The sequence below is a fragment of the Chiloscyllium plagiosum genome, chromosome 24, assembly GCF_004010195.1.
Source record: "Chiloscyllium plagiosum isolate BGI_BamShark_2017 chromosome 24, ASM401019v2, whole genome shotgun sequence".
NCBI lineage: Eukaryota > Metazoa > Chordata > Chondrichthyes > Orectolobiformes > Hemiscylliidae > Chiloscyllium > Chiloscyllium plagiosum.
In genome coordinates, this window is record NC_057733.1 from 48,094,895 (window position 1) to 48,111,364 (window position 16,470).

The window sequence follows — 16,470 nt, forward strand, 5'->3', positions numbered from 1 at the left end:
GCTCATCCCTCTCCCTCTCCCTCTCCCTCTCCCACTCCCTCTCCCACTCTGACTGAATTCGATCTGCTCTCTCCTGCTGCTAAGTTTGATCTGAGCCCTGCTCCTCCAATTTTACCAGAGGAACCACTGCCACTGTTAACCCTAACATTCTGGGGGATCTGATGATGGTGTTCTCTCACAACAGCAAAAGGACTAACTTCTTCACTAGATACCAGCGGTTACTTAGAATTAGAAAACACAAGTTCCGAGGCACGTACATTATAACAATCATGCCTTGTGTGCACTTGGTCCAACTCTGGACAGCACTGTCAGAAGGCAATGCTAAACTCACATGCCAAGTTACAGATACAGTCAGTAACTCATTTGAGAACCTCTATGTTTTAAACACCAGCCTGAGGAAGCATCAGATTAAGTTTAACAAGCCTAGGACTGGACAGTGTAGCACAAAGATAATACACCATAGCTCTGGCACTGGCATACATAACATGGACTCACAGCTTAAAGATCTGATTCTGCTCACATTATGTCCTGTGTGCCTATTGTTCTTCTGAAGGTTTGAGCAAATTTCATAAATTGAAAAATGATTTTGGATTCACTTGGTAGTTAAGGACTATGGATGAAGCCATTGTTGATAACAATAGGAAGAGTTAGACGCAAGTACACACTGCAAGGCTAAAGGAACCTCTGCTGTTTAACAGCATACTTGTTTAGTTTGTGCAGTCAGAACTGGGTTCTGATTCACAACATTGTCACATTCATTACATTCCTTTTGGTTGTCCCCAGACTGTATTTGGACATTTCCTTCTCTAGGCTTCCTAATACAAGCCAGAGAAGCATGCAGTACGAACCAGAATACTTCTGGTCTTAAAGGAACAGATGCCTATATTTTAGCAGATGAAGAATAATTAATTTTCTTGTTGCTATAAAACCATGTATTTACAGACTTAGTGTTAACAATGCAATGAGAAAAATGCAAGTTTATAAATGCTTTTTGCTCAGCAACATTAGACCATCAACTGGTTTAATGGCATATTATGAATTATTGTAGTTTAAACACATTTATTTTAACAATGACCTGTTTTGTACCATTGGCGAACAATATCATAAATTTGGCCTGCCAAGCTAATGGGGTAATTAAGTGACAACTGCTGTTTGAATTTATTTTTCTAGTTAACAGAAATATCATTTAAAATATATCATATCAATAACTTCTTTTCATTGCAGTTCCTGTATCCAAACCACTGATTTATCCTCTGTTGAATTCTACCAAGGTGAAGTTAGGGGAGACTGTGACACTGCACTGCGTAACAAGCACAGGAACTCTACCAATCACTTATACACTGTATCGGAATCAATCAAGTCTCCAATCAGCTACTACAATGCAGGCAATACCAGCAGGCTTTAACATAACAGTAGATTCAGTGGAGCATTCTGGAGTGTACAGCTGTAAAGCTGAAAATCAAATTTCTTCAGAACACAGTAATGGATTATCCTTTCGTATTTTACGTATGTATATGCCTAATGTAACTTTATCTTCATTCTGGGTTATAGGTGCCATTTGAAGTGTTCATTCTATAATATTTATTCACATTTTAAACACAGCTTTCCCAGTTCATAAAGAAGCAATAATATTTAGATTACTTAAGTAATTACTTAAGTTTTCTCCTTTGTGTTTCTCTTTGTCCACCATGATGACACAATTATGTTTGTGGTCCTGGTGACTCTTTACCATCTCCCCCAAGTAGACATTCTTCATCCAAGACTTTAGACTATCAATTTCAGCAAACTATTTTAATTTCGGCAATACAATGTCCAATTTGCAAATAACAAGGTTTTATCAACTGCAATGTGATAGGGACCAGTTAATCGTGTTTAATGATGTCGATTGAGAAATAAATACTGTTCAGAACTATAGGTAGAATTTTCTGGTCTCTTTCTTAAAATACTAGTTGAGAAAGGTCACAATGAAATTACTTAACATTTCAGCTAGAACCCGGCACCTCAAGAACTATAGCACAGTCTCAGAGTCTGCTGAGATTTTGTACTCAAATGTCTGATATGTGATTCAAACACACAGCCCAATGACTCAAAGGCATCAAAATAAAACAAAGAACTGCAGATGCTGGAGATCTAAAACAACAAAAACAGAAATTAATGGACAAACTTAGCAGCTCTGGCAGAAACAGGGTTAAAAAAAAAGTTAATGTTTCTAGTCCAGTGACTCTGGAAAAGGTGTTCTCCACTCTTTCCAGATTTGGCCACATGTGCTGAGCTTCTCCAGCAATTGCTATCTTTGGTTTCAGACCTTCAGCATCTGGAGTTTATTTTACTTTGCTTGCTCCTTTCCATTTTCGCGATGGTTTCACTCCTACTGCAGAAAGTTCTCTCCCTTTATCTTTTATTGATTTGTACCACTGTCTTTTAATTTTCCCTTTCTTTCTGCTTTTGCTTTTCATCTCCGTTTTATTTCTTCCTCTTCTTTCACAGTATTACAACTGTGCCTGTGAATGTCAAGTAAAGTGGCAGAGGGAATTGAGATAGTGAAGCCAGGAAAAGTGGAGTGGATGTAAACAGAAACAGGGAGGAGAATTTTTGAAAGAATAAATTTAATTACAGGCATTATGGAGAATGGGAATGAACTTAGAGGTGTGTCAGTGAATGTTAACCAGGAATTTTGAAGAATGAGAGGCAACGTCACTGAAACGTACATGACTTTTAGGGGACTTGGCAGGGCAGATGTGGAAAGATTGGTCCTGTACTCTCCTATAAGGGAGAACAGAGGACATAATTTCAGAGTAAGGGGTCGCACAGAGATGAGGAGGGACTTCTTATCTCAAAGGTTAACGAATCAGTGAAATTCTTTACTGCAGACAGCTGTCAAAGCTGGGTCATTAAGTATGTTCAATGCCAAGAGAGACAATTTTAATCAGTAAAGAAATCAAAGGTTACAGGGAAAAAGTGGGAAAGAAGGAATATCAGATCAGCCGTTGAATGGCAGGAGAGACTCAAATGGTTGAATGGCCTGCTTCTGCCCCTACATCTTACGGTAGGGGCAGAAGAACTGGAGCCTCGCTTTGCATATTAATAAGAAATGGACCATTAAGATAACAATTGATGAGATGAACGTTTGTTGAAACTTCTCCAACTGTTTTGAATAATATTTGTGTTAGTACTCACAGAAGCTACCAGTTGGACTATTTGTTTAGCCATGATGGTCCTACTGAATGTACCACTCAGTTGCTTCAAGTATTTTATCCCTGAATGATCAACAAGTGACCTAATATACAACATTTTTTTGATTTTAAAAAATTAGTACTGAATACAATAGATAGGTAATATTAACTTGTATAAAATATATGCCTTGGATTTTCAGTCTGCAACAGAGAAAAGAGCCACAAGACAATATTTTCTTCATTTATTCATACATGTTCCTGCAACCACAAATGTGTTATTAATATAAAACGTAGCTGAACAGAAGTTATGAGAAGCTTGTGAAATAAAACATGTTTCTTTAACTCCAGGTGGTGGATTTCTATGGTGGATTTACATAATAATAGTCGTAATTTCACTAATGATAATAGGACTGGCAATATTAATAGCTCAACATTGTAAGCAGTGGTGCAAGAATAATGAAGGTGAGTGCTTCTTTGTACTGTTACAGCTATTGCTCTTTGTTATTTCAAATACTTTGCCAACTTGATTGTCTAATAATTCTGCCTATTCTTTTAAAAATCAACAACAGGTATAAACCAGGAGGATGAAAGGTAGGACTTCTTAAACAGTCATATTGAATCTTTTTGTCCATTTTTTTCAAACAATTATTTGTATTCTTATTTCTTTAAAAAAACAAAGTAAGAAGAATGATATATGAACAGAATTCTATATATTGTTCAAAGAAGCAAGGCAAATCTGTGCTCTTTCAGTATTCTTACAGGCAAAGTTGCTCTCTGCTCATCGTGTTCAAATGATGATATGGGTGTCACAAAAGATGAAAGTCAGAGAATTTCAATTCATAATCTTTAATATAGCAACAGGAAGAACAAAATATTTTATGGAGAAAAAAAATGGAGACATTGTGCCAGTATTCATCCATGATCAATATTAATCTAAAAAGTCAATTCCATTTTATCTTTTGCCTTGAGGTTCCACATTCTAACTAGAGACCTTACTTAGATTTAGATTTAGATTCCCTACAGCGTGAAAACAGGCCCTTCAGCCCAACCAGTCCATACCGACCCTCTGAAGAATAACCCACCCGGACCCTTTTGGTTTTCAATGACAAAAATTTTGGAGTTTCTTGAAAAGCAGTGGGCTTACAAGCAGTTCAATAAATATCACCTGTTTTCTTTGTTTTAAATTTAATTACAGCTCTAAACCAAGTCAGAGAGGGCCTTTGCAACATAATCAAGGTAAACCTACTTATATTTATTCATGTGATATTGTTGTATAACACCCATAAAGTGCTGTGGGACAAGGGTTATAATGGCCTAGAGTTTAATGCAAAATGAAAACAGTGTGTAAAAATTGGTGATGAGGAAGTGATGAATGACGAACTGTGAATCACTGCATATCCCTGGAAGATTTCTGTCACTCTCTTATTACTCTTGAACAAACTGGAGCAGAAGACACCAGGAGTACTGATTGTCTTCTGAAGTGAACTATCTCTATCTTCTTCTGTAGATACAGTTGTAAGGGACGAAGAACAGGATACCTTGTTTGTTTATTTCATATCAACATGCACTTTTCTTCCCTTGGGCAATAGTGGGAAAGTGTTGGCAAGATTAGCAGATTGATCATCAATCCATTAAGCCATGTCAGGAATGATATGGATTCTGGTGCGGGACTTGAATCCAGACCTTCTGCTACCTACCAAGACAGAACCTGCAGAATACTTCTGACATAGCTGGATTCCTGACACATCTTCAAGGCTTCCATTTTCTCCTGCAAAACACTTGTCCAAATAAGCTTTTTTCACTGGAAAAGCATTGTTGGTACAAACAGAATTTCACAAAAGTCATTATGTCCTGTTAGAGTGAAAGGTAAGACTGATAGGATTAGAGTACAATGAATTAATAAAGATATGGAGAATCTAGTCAAGAATAAAAATGAATCATACATTAGATATAGACAATTGGGTTCAAATGAATCTGTTGAACAGCATAAGCAGTATAGGGGCATTCTGAAAAGGGAAGTAAGGAAGGCAAAGAGAAGATATGAGATAGCCTTGGCAAATAAGGTTAAGGAGAATCCAAAGAGATTCTACAAGTAATTAAGAGCAAGAGAGCAACTAGAGGGAGAGTTAGTGGGCTGCACGGTGGTACAGTGGTTAGCACTGCTGCCTCACAGCGCCAGAGATCCGGGTTCAATTCCCGCCTCAGGCGACTGACTGTGTGGAGTTTGCACGTTCTCCCCGTGTCTGCGTGGGTTTTCTCCGGGTGCTCCGGTTTCCTCCCACAATCCAAAGATGTGCAGGTAAGGTGAATTGGCCATGCTAAATTGCCTCTAGTGTTAGGTAAAGGGTAAATGTAGGGGTATGGGTGGGTTGCGCTTCGGCGGGGCGGTGTGGACTTGTTGGGCCGAAGGGCCTGTTTCCACACTGTAAGTAATCTAATCTAATCTAAAAAAAAAGGTCCCTTAAAGTTCAAAGAGGATGTCCTTGTGTTGAACCTCAGGAGATGGAAGAGAGATTAAATGAATATTTTGCATCTGTTTTTAATGCTGGGAAAGAAATAGAGGCTTGAGAACTCAGAAACAAATATTGATACTTTGAAAACAGTTCACATTATAGAAGAGGAAATGCTGGAGGTCATAGAAAATATGAAGGTGGACAAATCTACAGGTAGGACTTTGTGGGACATTAGGGAGGAAATTGCAAGGCCCCTGGCATAAATATTTGCATCATCTATAACTACGAGTGAGGTGCCTGTTGACTAGAGAGTGGCTAATGTTGTACTTTTGTTAAAAAAGGGATGTAAGGAGAAGCCTGGGAATTGAAGACCTGTTAGTCTGACTGTTGGAAGTGCTTCTGAAAGATAGGAGTTATATGCATTTGTAGAGGCTAGGAGTGATTAGGAAACTTGATTTTGTGCGAAGGAAATAGTGTTTCGCAAACTTCATTGAGTTTTTGAGGAAGTAACTAAGAAGATTGATGTGGGCAGAGCTGTAGACAGTGTTTACTTGAACTTTAGTAAACCCTTTGACAAGGTGCAACATGGCAGACTAATTAGCAAAGGTAGATCACATGGAATTCAGGATGAGCTTGCCAATTAGTCTCTTGTATTTAAGTCAATTGTTTTTATCAGAGAGTGTTGGTGGAAGGTTGTTTTTCAGTCTGGAGGTCTTTGACCAGTGGTGTTCCACAGGGATGAGTGCTGGGTCCACTTCTGCTTGTCTTTTAGAGAAATTATTTAGATGAGAATACAGACACCAAGATTGGTGGTATAGTGGACAGTGAGGAAGATTATCTAATATTACAAAGAGATTTTGATCACTTGGGTCACTGGCCTGAAGACTGGCAGTTGGAGTTTAATTTGGATGAATGCAAGATATTGTATTTGGATAAAACAAACAAGGGAAGAAATTATGCAAGTAAAAGTAGGACCTTGGAAAGTTTTGTAGAACGTAATTCTAGGGGTTCAGGTACATAATTCTTTAAACATAGATAGGATGGTAAAGAAGTCATTGAGCATGCTTGCCTTCATCACTTGAGTATAGGAGTTGGGACGTCAGTTTGAGATTGTGCAGGGCATTGGTTGAGGCATTTTCTGTGTGCACTTCTGGTCTCCCTGCTACAGGAAGCATATTATTAAGCTGGACAGGGTTCAGAAGAGATTTACCAGAATGTTGCTGGGAATGGAGGGTTTGAGTTAAAGGGAGAGATTGGAGGCTGGGACTACTTACAATGGAATGTTGGAGGTTGAGAGGTGACTTTATAGATGTTTATAAAATCATAAAGAGCATAGATAAGGTAAATGGCAGATGTCTTTTCCCTCAGATGGAGGAATTTCAAAACTAGGGGCACATAATTTTAAGTTGAGAGGAGAAAGGTTTTAAAAACCCATGAGGAGCAATTTGTTTTTACACAGAGGTTGGTTTGTGTGTGAAATGAACATTCAGAGGATGTGGTGAATGTGGGTACAGGTACAATTTAAAAGACATTTAGATAAGTAGATGATTAAGAAATGTGCAGGCAGGTGGAACTAGTTTGGTCTGGGATTATGGTCAGCATGGACTGGTTAGACCGAAGGGTCTGTCTCCATGCTGTATGACTCAGGTGACAGCAGAGAAAAAGCAAATATTAAATAAAAGGGGACACACACTAATTTTTGACCATAGCTGATCCTCAGCACTGTACATTATCCATATATGTGAATGATATATCACCAAAAAAGTGTAAATAAAAAAGCTAGACAAAGATGCACAGGTTCTGTGAATATTTCACATTCTTGTCCCCAGACATATAACTTAGCCTGTCGTGAAGAGGCACACATTGTGTGCAATTGACAAGGAAACCAGTATGGAACATCAGTATGAGCACAGCTTGCCACCATCCTTTTCTATGATACAGAACAATTCATTTTTGAGCACGTTGGTCATACAAGATGTGCACACAGGAACATGATACCAAGAAACACAAATATAACTAGACTGCACAAGTTGAAAACATTTTAAAATCCACTGAATACTGTCAAAGTAATTTTATAATCTCATTGTGGAAATGACAGTGAAAGATCTTCTTGCACAAAAACATTTCCTTTGCAGGAACCCTAATGTGTTTGCATTTTATTTCCAGGGTCTCTGAAAAAAAGTATGGAGGTTATTTATAGCAAAATTGGAAACATTACGCATCCAAGTAAGAATATAACAAGCTGTTCATAACTTCCTCACAAGAGTAGATTTTGTAAAATCAGTTCTTGCTGCCAAATAAATATAAAAATGTGTTAAATGATCATTTTTAAACATACTGAAGGAAATAAATGCTTATAACTGGTCTATTTTATATTCACTTGTGGGCATTGCTGGCTGGTCAGCATTTGTTGCCCCGTCCTAGTTGCTGTTGAGACGGTGCTGTTGGGCTGCCTTTTTGAACTGTACATGTGCTGCAGGTTGACCCCCATGCCATTAGGGAGGGAATTCCAGGATTTTGTTCAATCATAGTGAAGGAACGACAATATATTTCCAAATCCGGATGGTGAATGGCTTGGAGGGAACTTGCCAATTGTGGAATTCCCATGTATCTGCTGCCCTTGACTTTGCAGATGAAAGTGGTTGTGAGTTAGGTAGGTGCTATCTCAGGATCTTTGGTGAATTACTGCAGTGCATCTTGGTACACTCCGCTGTTACTGAGCATCAGTGGTGGAGAGAGTGGATGCTTGTCAATGTGATGCCAGTCAAGCAGGCTACTTTATCATGGATGGTGTCAAACTTCTTGAGTGTTGTCAGAGCTGTACCCATCCAGGCAAGTGGGGAATAATCACACTCTTGACTTGTGCCTTTCGATGGAGGACAGCCTTTGAGCAGTCAGGAGGTGAGTTACTCACTGCAGTATTCCTAGTCTCTGACCCATTCTTGTAGCCACTATATTTATGTAAGTCCAGTTGAGTTTCCGGTCAATGGTAACCCCCCAGGATGTTGATAGTTGGGGATTCAGTGATGGTAACACCATTGAATGTCAAGGGGTGGTGCATAGATTGTCTCCTATTGGAGATGGTCATTGTCTGGCATTTGTGTGGTGTGACTGTTACTTGTTACTTGCCACTTGTCGGTTCAAGCTTAGATATTGTCCAGATCTTATTGCATTTGAACATGGATTGTTGCAATATCTGATGATATATTCGCAATATATGCGAATGGTGCTGAACGTGGTCCAGTGAACAGTGAACATCTCCACTTCTGTCCTTATGAGGGAGGGAAGGTTGTTAATGAAGCAGCTGAAGATAGTTGGGCATGGAACACCACCCTGAGGAACTTCTACAGAGATGTACTGAAGCTGAGATAACTAGCCTCATACAAGACCTTAAACAACCATCTTCCTGTGTGCCAGTTATGAGTCCAACTAGTTGGTAGTTTTGCTAGGGCTCCTTGATGTCACACTCAGTTGAATGCAGCCTTGATATCAAAAAGGCTGTCACTCTCACCTCACCTCTGGAATTCTGCTCTGTTGTCCATGTTTGAACCAAGGCTGTAATGAGGTCAGGAGCTGAGTGCTATTGTTGGAATCCAAACTGAGAGTCACTGAGCAGGTGCTGCATGATAGCATTATTGATGACACCTTCCATCATTTTACTGATGATCAAGAGTAGACTAATGGGGCAGTAATTGACCGGGTTGGAATTGTCTTGCCTTTTGAGTACCGGACATACCTGGACAATGTTCCACATTTTGGGTAGATGCCAGTGTTGTAGCTGTTCGGGAAGAGCTTAGCTAGGGGAATAACAAGACCTGGAGGAGACGTCTTCAGTACTATTGCCAGAATGTTGTCAGGACCCATAGCCTTTGCAGTATCCAGTTCCTCCAACTGTTTCTTGATATCATGTGGAGTGAATCAAATTGACTGAAGATTGGCATCTGTGATGCTGGAGCCCATTGGAGGAGGCAGAGATGGATCATCGATTTGGCACATCCTGCTGAAGATTGATGCGAATGCTTCAGACTTGTCTTTTGCACTGATGTGCTGGGCTCTTCTATCACTGAGGCTGGGGATATTTGTGGAGCCTTCTCTACCAGAGAATTGTAGAATTGTCCACTATCATAGGACAGGGTGTGGTAGGACTGCAGAGTTTAGATCTGATCCATTGGTTGCAGGATTGCTTCGCTCTGTCTATAACTTGCTGCTTAAGCTGTTGGCATGCAAATAGTCGTGTTTGGTAACTTCACAAGGTTGATTCCTTATTTTTAGGTACACCTGGTGTTGCTGCTAGCATGCCCTCCTGCACTCTTCACTGAAATGGGGTTGGTCCTCTGGCTTGATGTTAGTGGTAGAATGAGGAATATGCTGGGTCATAAGATTGCAAATTTTGCCAGAGTACAATTCTGTTGCAATTGATGGCCCACAGCGTCTCATGGATGCCCAGTTAGAGTTGCCAGATCTGTTCAAAGTCTGTCCCATTTAGCACAGTGATAGTACCACACAATATGATGGAGGGTATTCTCACTGTGGAGGTGGGACTTTGTCTCCATAAGGATTTTGCAATGGTCACTGTTACTGATTGTCATGGACAGTATAGTGAATTCATAATTTACATTTACTTGCTGATCTAAATGTATAAACATATATTTAAACAAGTGAAGAGAATAATGTAGCATGTTACAATGAATGCACAGTTTGGTCCGGATACAACTTGCAGCAGCCTAATGATGTCCATGAACAACCAATTCAAACCTACAAAATATAATGTTATCACACAGCTATTTTTAAGATTTCTTTCTTGGGATCGAGATGCTAATGGCAAAGTTAGTATTTATTGCCCTTGAACCGAGTGGCTTGCTAGGACACTTCAGAATAGTTTAAGAGTCACCTGAAGGATAGCAAATTTCCTTCCCTAAATGACATCAGATTTTACGATTGCTGATAACAATGGTGACCATGAGACAACTTTCATTTCCAGATTTTATCAGTGTATTTAAATTTCACCAGTGGCCTTGATTGGATTTGAACACATGCCCCAGGCTTGGACATTTGGATTGTTAGTCCAATGACTACCATGAGACCACCATCTCCCAATACTGAAAACTGAATATTTTTTTCTCAATGTTTCCCATTCACGTTCAATTTATTTTTGTTTCAAAATGCTGCATGGTTAGAGTACCAGATTTCAAACCACCAAGCATGTAAGTAGCCTAAGATTTGAAAAAAAAAACAGACTTTAGAATTTGAACAACCGTTTCAATGTAATATGGTTAGACATTCAAGAAACAGTTGGTGGAAAATGAGTCTCATCATAGCCATCTTCATCAACTACATTGGTCAAATATAATACTCATTGTCTTTTCTATCTACAATTCCACCTTTAAAGATTTGTGTGCCTGTCTGAAGCTCTGGGTTTCTGTGTTCCTCAGTTTTCTTAACAGTCTTCCATTCAGAGCATGGTTGGTTCATCGTTCTTAACTTAAAATTCTACATCAAGTTTTTTTGCATTGAACTGTATTGCAATGTTGTGGAACCTCCTGCAATCAGGATATTTTAAAAGAAGTCATATTTAGTTTTGATCTTGAATTATTGCGAACTGAGTTTCAATGTTCCTCTAATAGCATTGACTGAAATTCTACATTTGCAGAGCTCAACCAACCAGATTCTGACATGCTGATAGAACAGCAAGGTAAATGGATCACATCTTACAGTTAAGATCTTCAGAAATTATAGAAAATGTTTACCTTAACACCCTTAGATTAACTGTGAATACACAAGAAATAATACAAAGGGCTGCCTCACATTCCTAAAGTATTTCCATTTAAACTTAACATTTAGTACGGTTACATTCGACAGGTAATATTTTACAGCTTTAACAAAACTGTATTTGTCAAAAAAAAATCAATGTCAATTTTCAGGATGGCCCGTACAAATGTGACAGAAAGAAATGGCAATTTCCACTCCTAGAAATCTAAAGTTCTTCCTCGCTCACAGGCAATCTTGTTTGTTTCTTTAGGAAAGTTTTCTCCATTTTTGCAAAACAATAACATATAAATCAAAATTTGGAGATGCCGGTGTTGGACTGGGGTGTACAAAGTTAAAAATCACACAACATCAGGTTATAGTCCAACAGGTTTAATTGGAGCACACTAGCTTCCAAAGCTAGTGCTTCCAATTAAACCTTTCGGACTATAACCTGGTGTTGTGTGATTTTTAACTATATAAATCAAAATTAGAGAGTTGCAGTGTATAGTCAGGATGCATTTGAAGTGAACTATATGAAAGGCGCTGAATACTTCTTCTGTTTTTATCAATAAACTAGTCATGCAATTGCATTGTTCCAGCTCTGTTAATCTACTCCGTTACCAGCTCTAGCTATTATGAGATGTGCTAAACAACAGGATAAAACCATCTGGTTTGTCCTTGCAAATATATTTCTCTGAATGCCGCAGAATTGAGGGCAAATTACTCAGATAGCTGGAAAATTGGTTACTTGGCTGCTGACAGAAAGTAGGAATAATGGATGGGTGCTCAAATTTGCAGGATGTGACCAGTGGTGTTCTGCAAGGATATCTGTTAGGGCCTCAGTTATTCACATTATTTATGAATGACTTAGATAATGGCATAGAAAGTCAAATATCTAAATTTGTTGATGAGCTAAAGTTAGGCAACATTGTGAACAATGAAGATGATAGCATAAAATTACAAAGGATGATAGACTGGGTGAATGGGCAAAACTGTGGCAGATGAGTTTCAACACAAGGACGTGTTAGTTTATCCATTTTGGACCGAGAAAGGATAGATGGTATGATGTTAATTATAGTGGATGTCCAAAGGGATTGAGGGGTGAGGGGGTTCAGGTACATAGATCTTTAAAATCTTACAAACAAGTGCAAAAAATAATCAAGAAGGCTAATGGCATGCTGGCCATTTATATCTAGAGGAGTGAAATACAAGAATGTAGAAGTAATACTGCAGCTGTACAATAACCTAGTTAGACCTCACTTGGGATACTTGCGCAGATCTGAACATTACACCTTGGAGGGAATACAAGTAGGTTCACAAGAATAATACTTAGACTTTGGGGGTTAAATAATAAGGAGAGATTATACAAATTAATCCTGTTTTCTCCAAAATTTAGAAAGTTAAGGGTTGATCTGATCGAAGTCTTCAAGATATTAACAGGAAAAGACAAGGTGTATAATGATGAATTATTTCCATCGATTTCAGATTCTAGAATTATGGGACATAGTCAAAAATTTAGGGCCACACTGTTCAGAAGAGATGTTAGAAAGCACTTCTACACACAAAGGGTGATAGGTGTTTGAAATGGTCTTCCACAAACTGCTCAATCAGTTGTTAATTTTAAATCTAAGATAGATAATTTTTTATTAAGCAAGGATATGGACCAAAGGCAGGTATATGGAGTTAGACCCCAGATCAGCTGTGATCTAACTGAAAGGCAGAACAAGCTCGAGGGGCTGAATGGCCAACTACTATTCCTCAGAAGGGCAAAAAGTAGTTAATTACTTGCTATACATAAATATACTGTATATGCTTGAGTCTAAGTGCTTTTGCATATAGGCGCTTTCAAAATCATATGAACTTGGCTTATTTCGGTCTGGCACGCCTGATGGAAAGAACAATGCAAGAATCGGAAAACTGATTCTATTAGAAATTTTAAAAAGACCATATTTGAATAATGTGTGCAACAGACTCTCACAGTCTTCTAGGAACATTGCACCTAACCTGCCATGCAAAATGATATAGACGATGGCTGTGTTCTGAATTTAACAAAGTTCACCTAGATACAAGAATACAGGCACGGTATTTGTTAGAATCTGGCTTGGTAGGATATAATCCCTTAAAGAACATAATGTATGGAGGAACCAAGAGAATCTTTACCATACAAGCAATCATATTTAGATAGGTACACTGAACAATTAAGATAATAATTCAAAATAAGTGAGGAGCTCCTTAAACTTAATCCAACAGTCCTAATCAATCTTGATCTTTCACTGTTGATTTCACTCAATTAGGCTTTTAAACATACTCATGAGATCCAAGATGGTGGCGGTCTGAATGGTCTGCTGTGCTGGGCTCTGTGCCATACCCCTGGGCAAGGTGGACCTGGACCTTTACACCATCCCCCCCCGCCCCCCTCCACCCCCCCATAACCCTCATTGACCACCCCCAGGAGAAAAAAGTACTAATTTAAACTTGCTGATCATGTGGAGCTGCTGAAATTGTGTTTGACAGCTTCAAGGCCAGAATGAAATCAAATAAAGGTAAGGGCCTAAAGGAGTACAGCAGACAGGGCACTCCCCGACTACATTGTGAGTGCCTGCAGCCAGTGCTTAGACTCCTGTGGTGGCCCCTTTGGATCTAACAGGACAGCAGCATTTACTCTCGGAGTTTGACAAACTCCAAGAGAAGATCAAAGCAGCAGTAGAATCACTATCTGCCATGCTAAGAAAGCATGAGCAGGAAATTCAATTACTGGACCAAAGAATGGAGGCAGTAGAGGAAAGGACCGCAGCATCAGAGACCGTGGCAGAGGTCTCGCGAGGAAGGATCAGAACGGTGGAAGACCAGGTTTGGTCCTTCAGGAACAAGTCAACGACCTAGAGAATAAAAATTGTTGGGTCTTCCGGAATGCGAGGAGGGGAGGAACGGATTCCTGGAAGGTGGCTCCCAAAGTTCCTGGAGTTGGAGTTGGAGTCAGGCCTGGTGAGTGTGGAGTGGGCCTACCGGATCGCAATGTGCAAGTTGGGGTTGGACCCGCAACCCCACGCGGTCCTAGTGCAGCTCCTGTATTATAAAGAAAAACAGTTAATAGTTGAAACAACAAGAAGACTGGGAAGAAATTCACAGGCTTTAATGTACAAAGGCTCAAACATAATGTTTTTTCAGGATTTTTCAGGAGCCCTAATTAAGAAGAGAAGGGCATTTGATGAAGTCAAAAAAGAATTAAGGGGCCTGAACATTCAATAATCCTTGAGGTACCCAGCTATGTTGCGTTTCGCCCATGGGGGGGAACGATATATAACTTCAACTCCGCAGAAAAGGTGAAGGACTTTGTGAATTCTTTGAATTAAAGGACTTGAGTCGGGGTGGGAGGGGAGAGGGCATCATTGCAGACAATGGTATGGGTCTTTTTTATTGCTCCTTCTTTTCTCTTCTCTCTCCCCTTCTTTTGTGGTTATTGGCTTTATATGTACTGCCTTGATGTAAAACCAGAATTATTTTATATATCGGTCGGTTGGGTATTATCTAAGGCCCCTTTCTATTGCTGTTCTTTTGATTTTGTATTGGAGTGGCTATATCTGTGGTTAAGATAAGTGGATGGGGGGGGCGTTGGGGGAGTGGAGGGAGGGAGGGATGAGTATCCATTGTTAACTCTTGGAATGTAATTCACAAATGAGGAAAACCTGTTATTTTCCTGGGGCTAGGGCATGGCCTCAGCTAGAGGGAGTTCAGATGGTAGCAAGGATTGGGAGGAGTGCTCCCTATAGGCAAGGAAGAAGATCTTTAGTGAGTTGGGGGTTACTTGGGTGTTTGCTTCAGTTAAATGTAGTGATTAGTTTTTTAGTTGTAGTAGTTTTTATAGGAGTAGTTTTTAAATTTCATAGAGTTAATGTCCTTATCGCTCATCACACCTCAGATAAGCTTCATCCTCTTGGGAAACCACAGGCTACCATGGGTGACCATGGCTAGTAATTTGCTCAGGTGATGCACCTGGAACATAAAAGGGAGCCATTCCCCTATTAAAAGAAAGAAGGTGTTGTCAAGCCTTAGGAAGGAAAGGGTGGACATCGCCCTACTTCAAGAGATGCATCTAACTGATAAGGAACATCTGAAACTCCAGCAGGGAGGTTATAACAGGGTATTCTTCTCCTCCTTCAGCCCTAAGAGTAGAGAAGTGGCTATACTGGTAAGAAGGAACCTCTCTTTTCAGATAACAGAGCCGATTAAGGATGAACATGGACAGTTTATCATTCTTAAAGCTCTAATACATGGAGAAGAATATGGAGTCTTGAATGTATATTGTCCCCCACACACCCTCTTAAATTTCTAATTGATGCAGCTGCTAAATTTAATGAATCTTGGTGTGCGTCACACGATCATAGGAAGGGATTTTAGTCACCTAATGGATTCTGAAGTTGATAGGGTGCCAAGGAGCCTTGCAAGAACACCCGCGCAATCTAAGCAGTTGGGGGACATGTGTGAGGAGTTGGGACTAGTGGACATGTGGAGGTATCTCCACCCTAATGGAAGAGACTTTACTTTCTACTCCAATCCACACAAGTGCCATACGTGAATCGACATGTTTTTATGCCACCTGACTGTTTGGACAGAACATTGACGTGCAAAATTGGGAATATAGCTGTCTTGGATCATGCGCCAGTGTATTTAAATGTTACAATTAAGGGTAATGGAATGAATGCATGGCACTGGGCGCATGGACCCATTTCTGTTAAGGGATTTTGTTGAATACATCACAAGAGAGTTCAGGGCCTTCTGGGATATCAACTCAGGTACAGCCAGTAATCTGGCAATTCTTTGGGAGACCAGTAAGGCATATTTATGAGACGAGGCCATTTCATATTCTGCGACTAGAAGGAGGCAGAGGGAGGAGCAACAACAGATGCTGGAGACCTGGCTGTAGATAGCTGAGGAAACATAATAATAGGCCTTCTTTGGTCAAGTTGCAATAAGTCACGGCCCTCCGGGTAGCAGTTGACTCATTGCACACACAAGTGGCTAAAAAAAAGAGGACTCCTTTGCTAAACAAAGACTGTTTGAATTTGGAGATAAGCCAGGTAGATATTTGGCTAGGA

The 16,470-nt window shown here is 39.7% G+C and overlaps 1 protein-coding gene across 7 annotated transcripts in view; it reads left to right on the top strand.

Annotated features, from left to right (window-relative positions):
* The window catches only part of LOC122562260 (platelet endothelial cell adhesion molecule-like), an 86,190-nt gene that overhangs the window by 54,990 nt on the left and 14,730 nt on the right, over positions 1-16,470 (top strand). For 2 of the 7 annotated variants that reach the window (XM_043715023.1, XM_043715029.1), the window contains 6 exons: positions 1,225-1,506; positions 3,522-3,635; positions 3,743-3,764; positions 4,369-4,409; positions 7,793-7,852; positions 11,277-11,318. In XM_043715023.1, coding sequence (XP_043570958.1) covers positions 1,225-1,506; positions 3,522-3,635; positions 3,743-3,764; positions 4,369-4,409; positions 7,793-7,852; positions 11,277-11,318 — 561 coding nt within the window. The remainder of the gene's footprint in view (positions 1-1,224; positions 1,507-3,521; positions 3,636-3,742; positions 3,765-4,368; positions 4,410-7,792; positions 7,853-11,276; positions 11,319-16,470) is intronic. The other 5 variants (XM_043715027.1, XM_043715030.1, XM_043715024.1 and 2 more) reach the window with 4 other exon arrangements.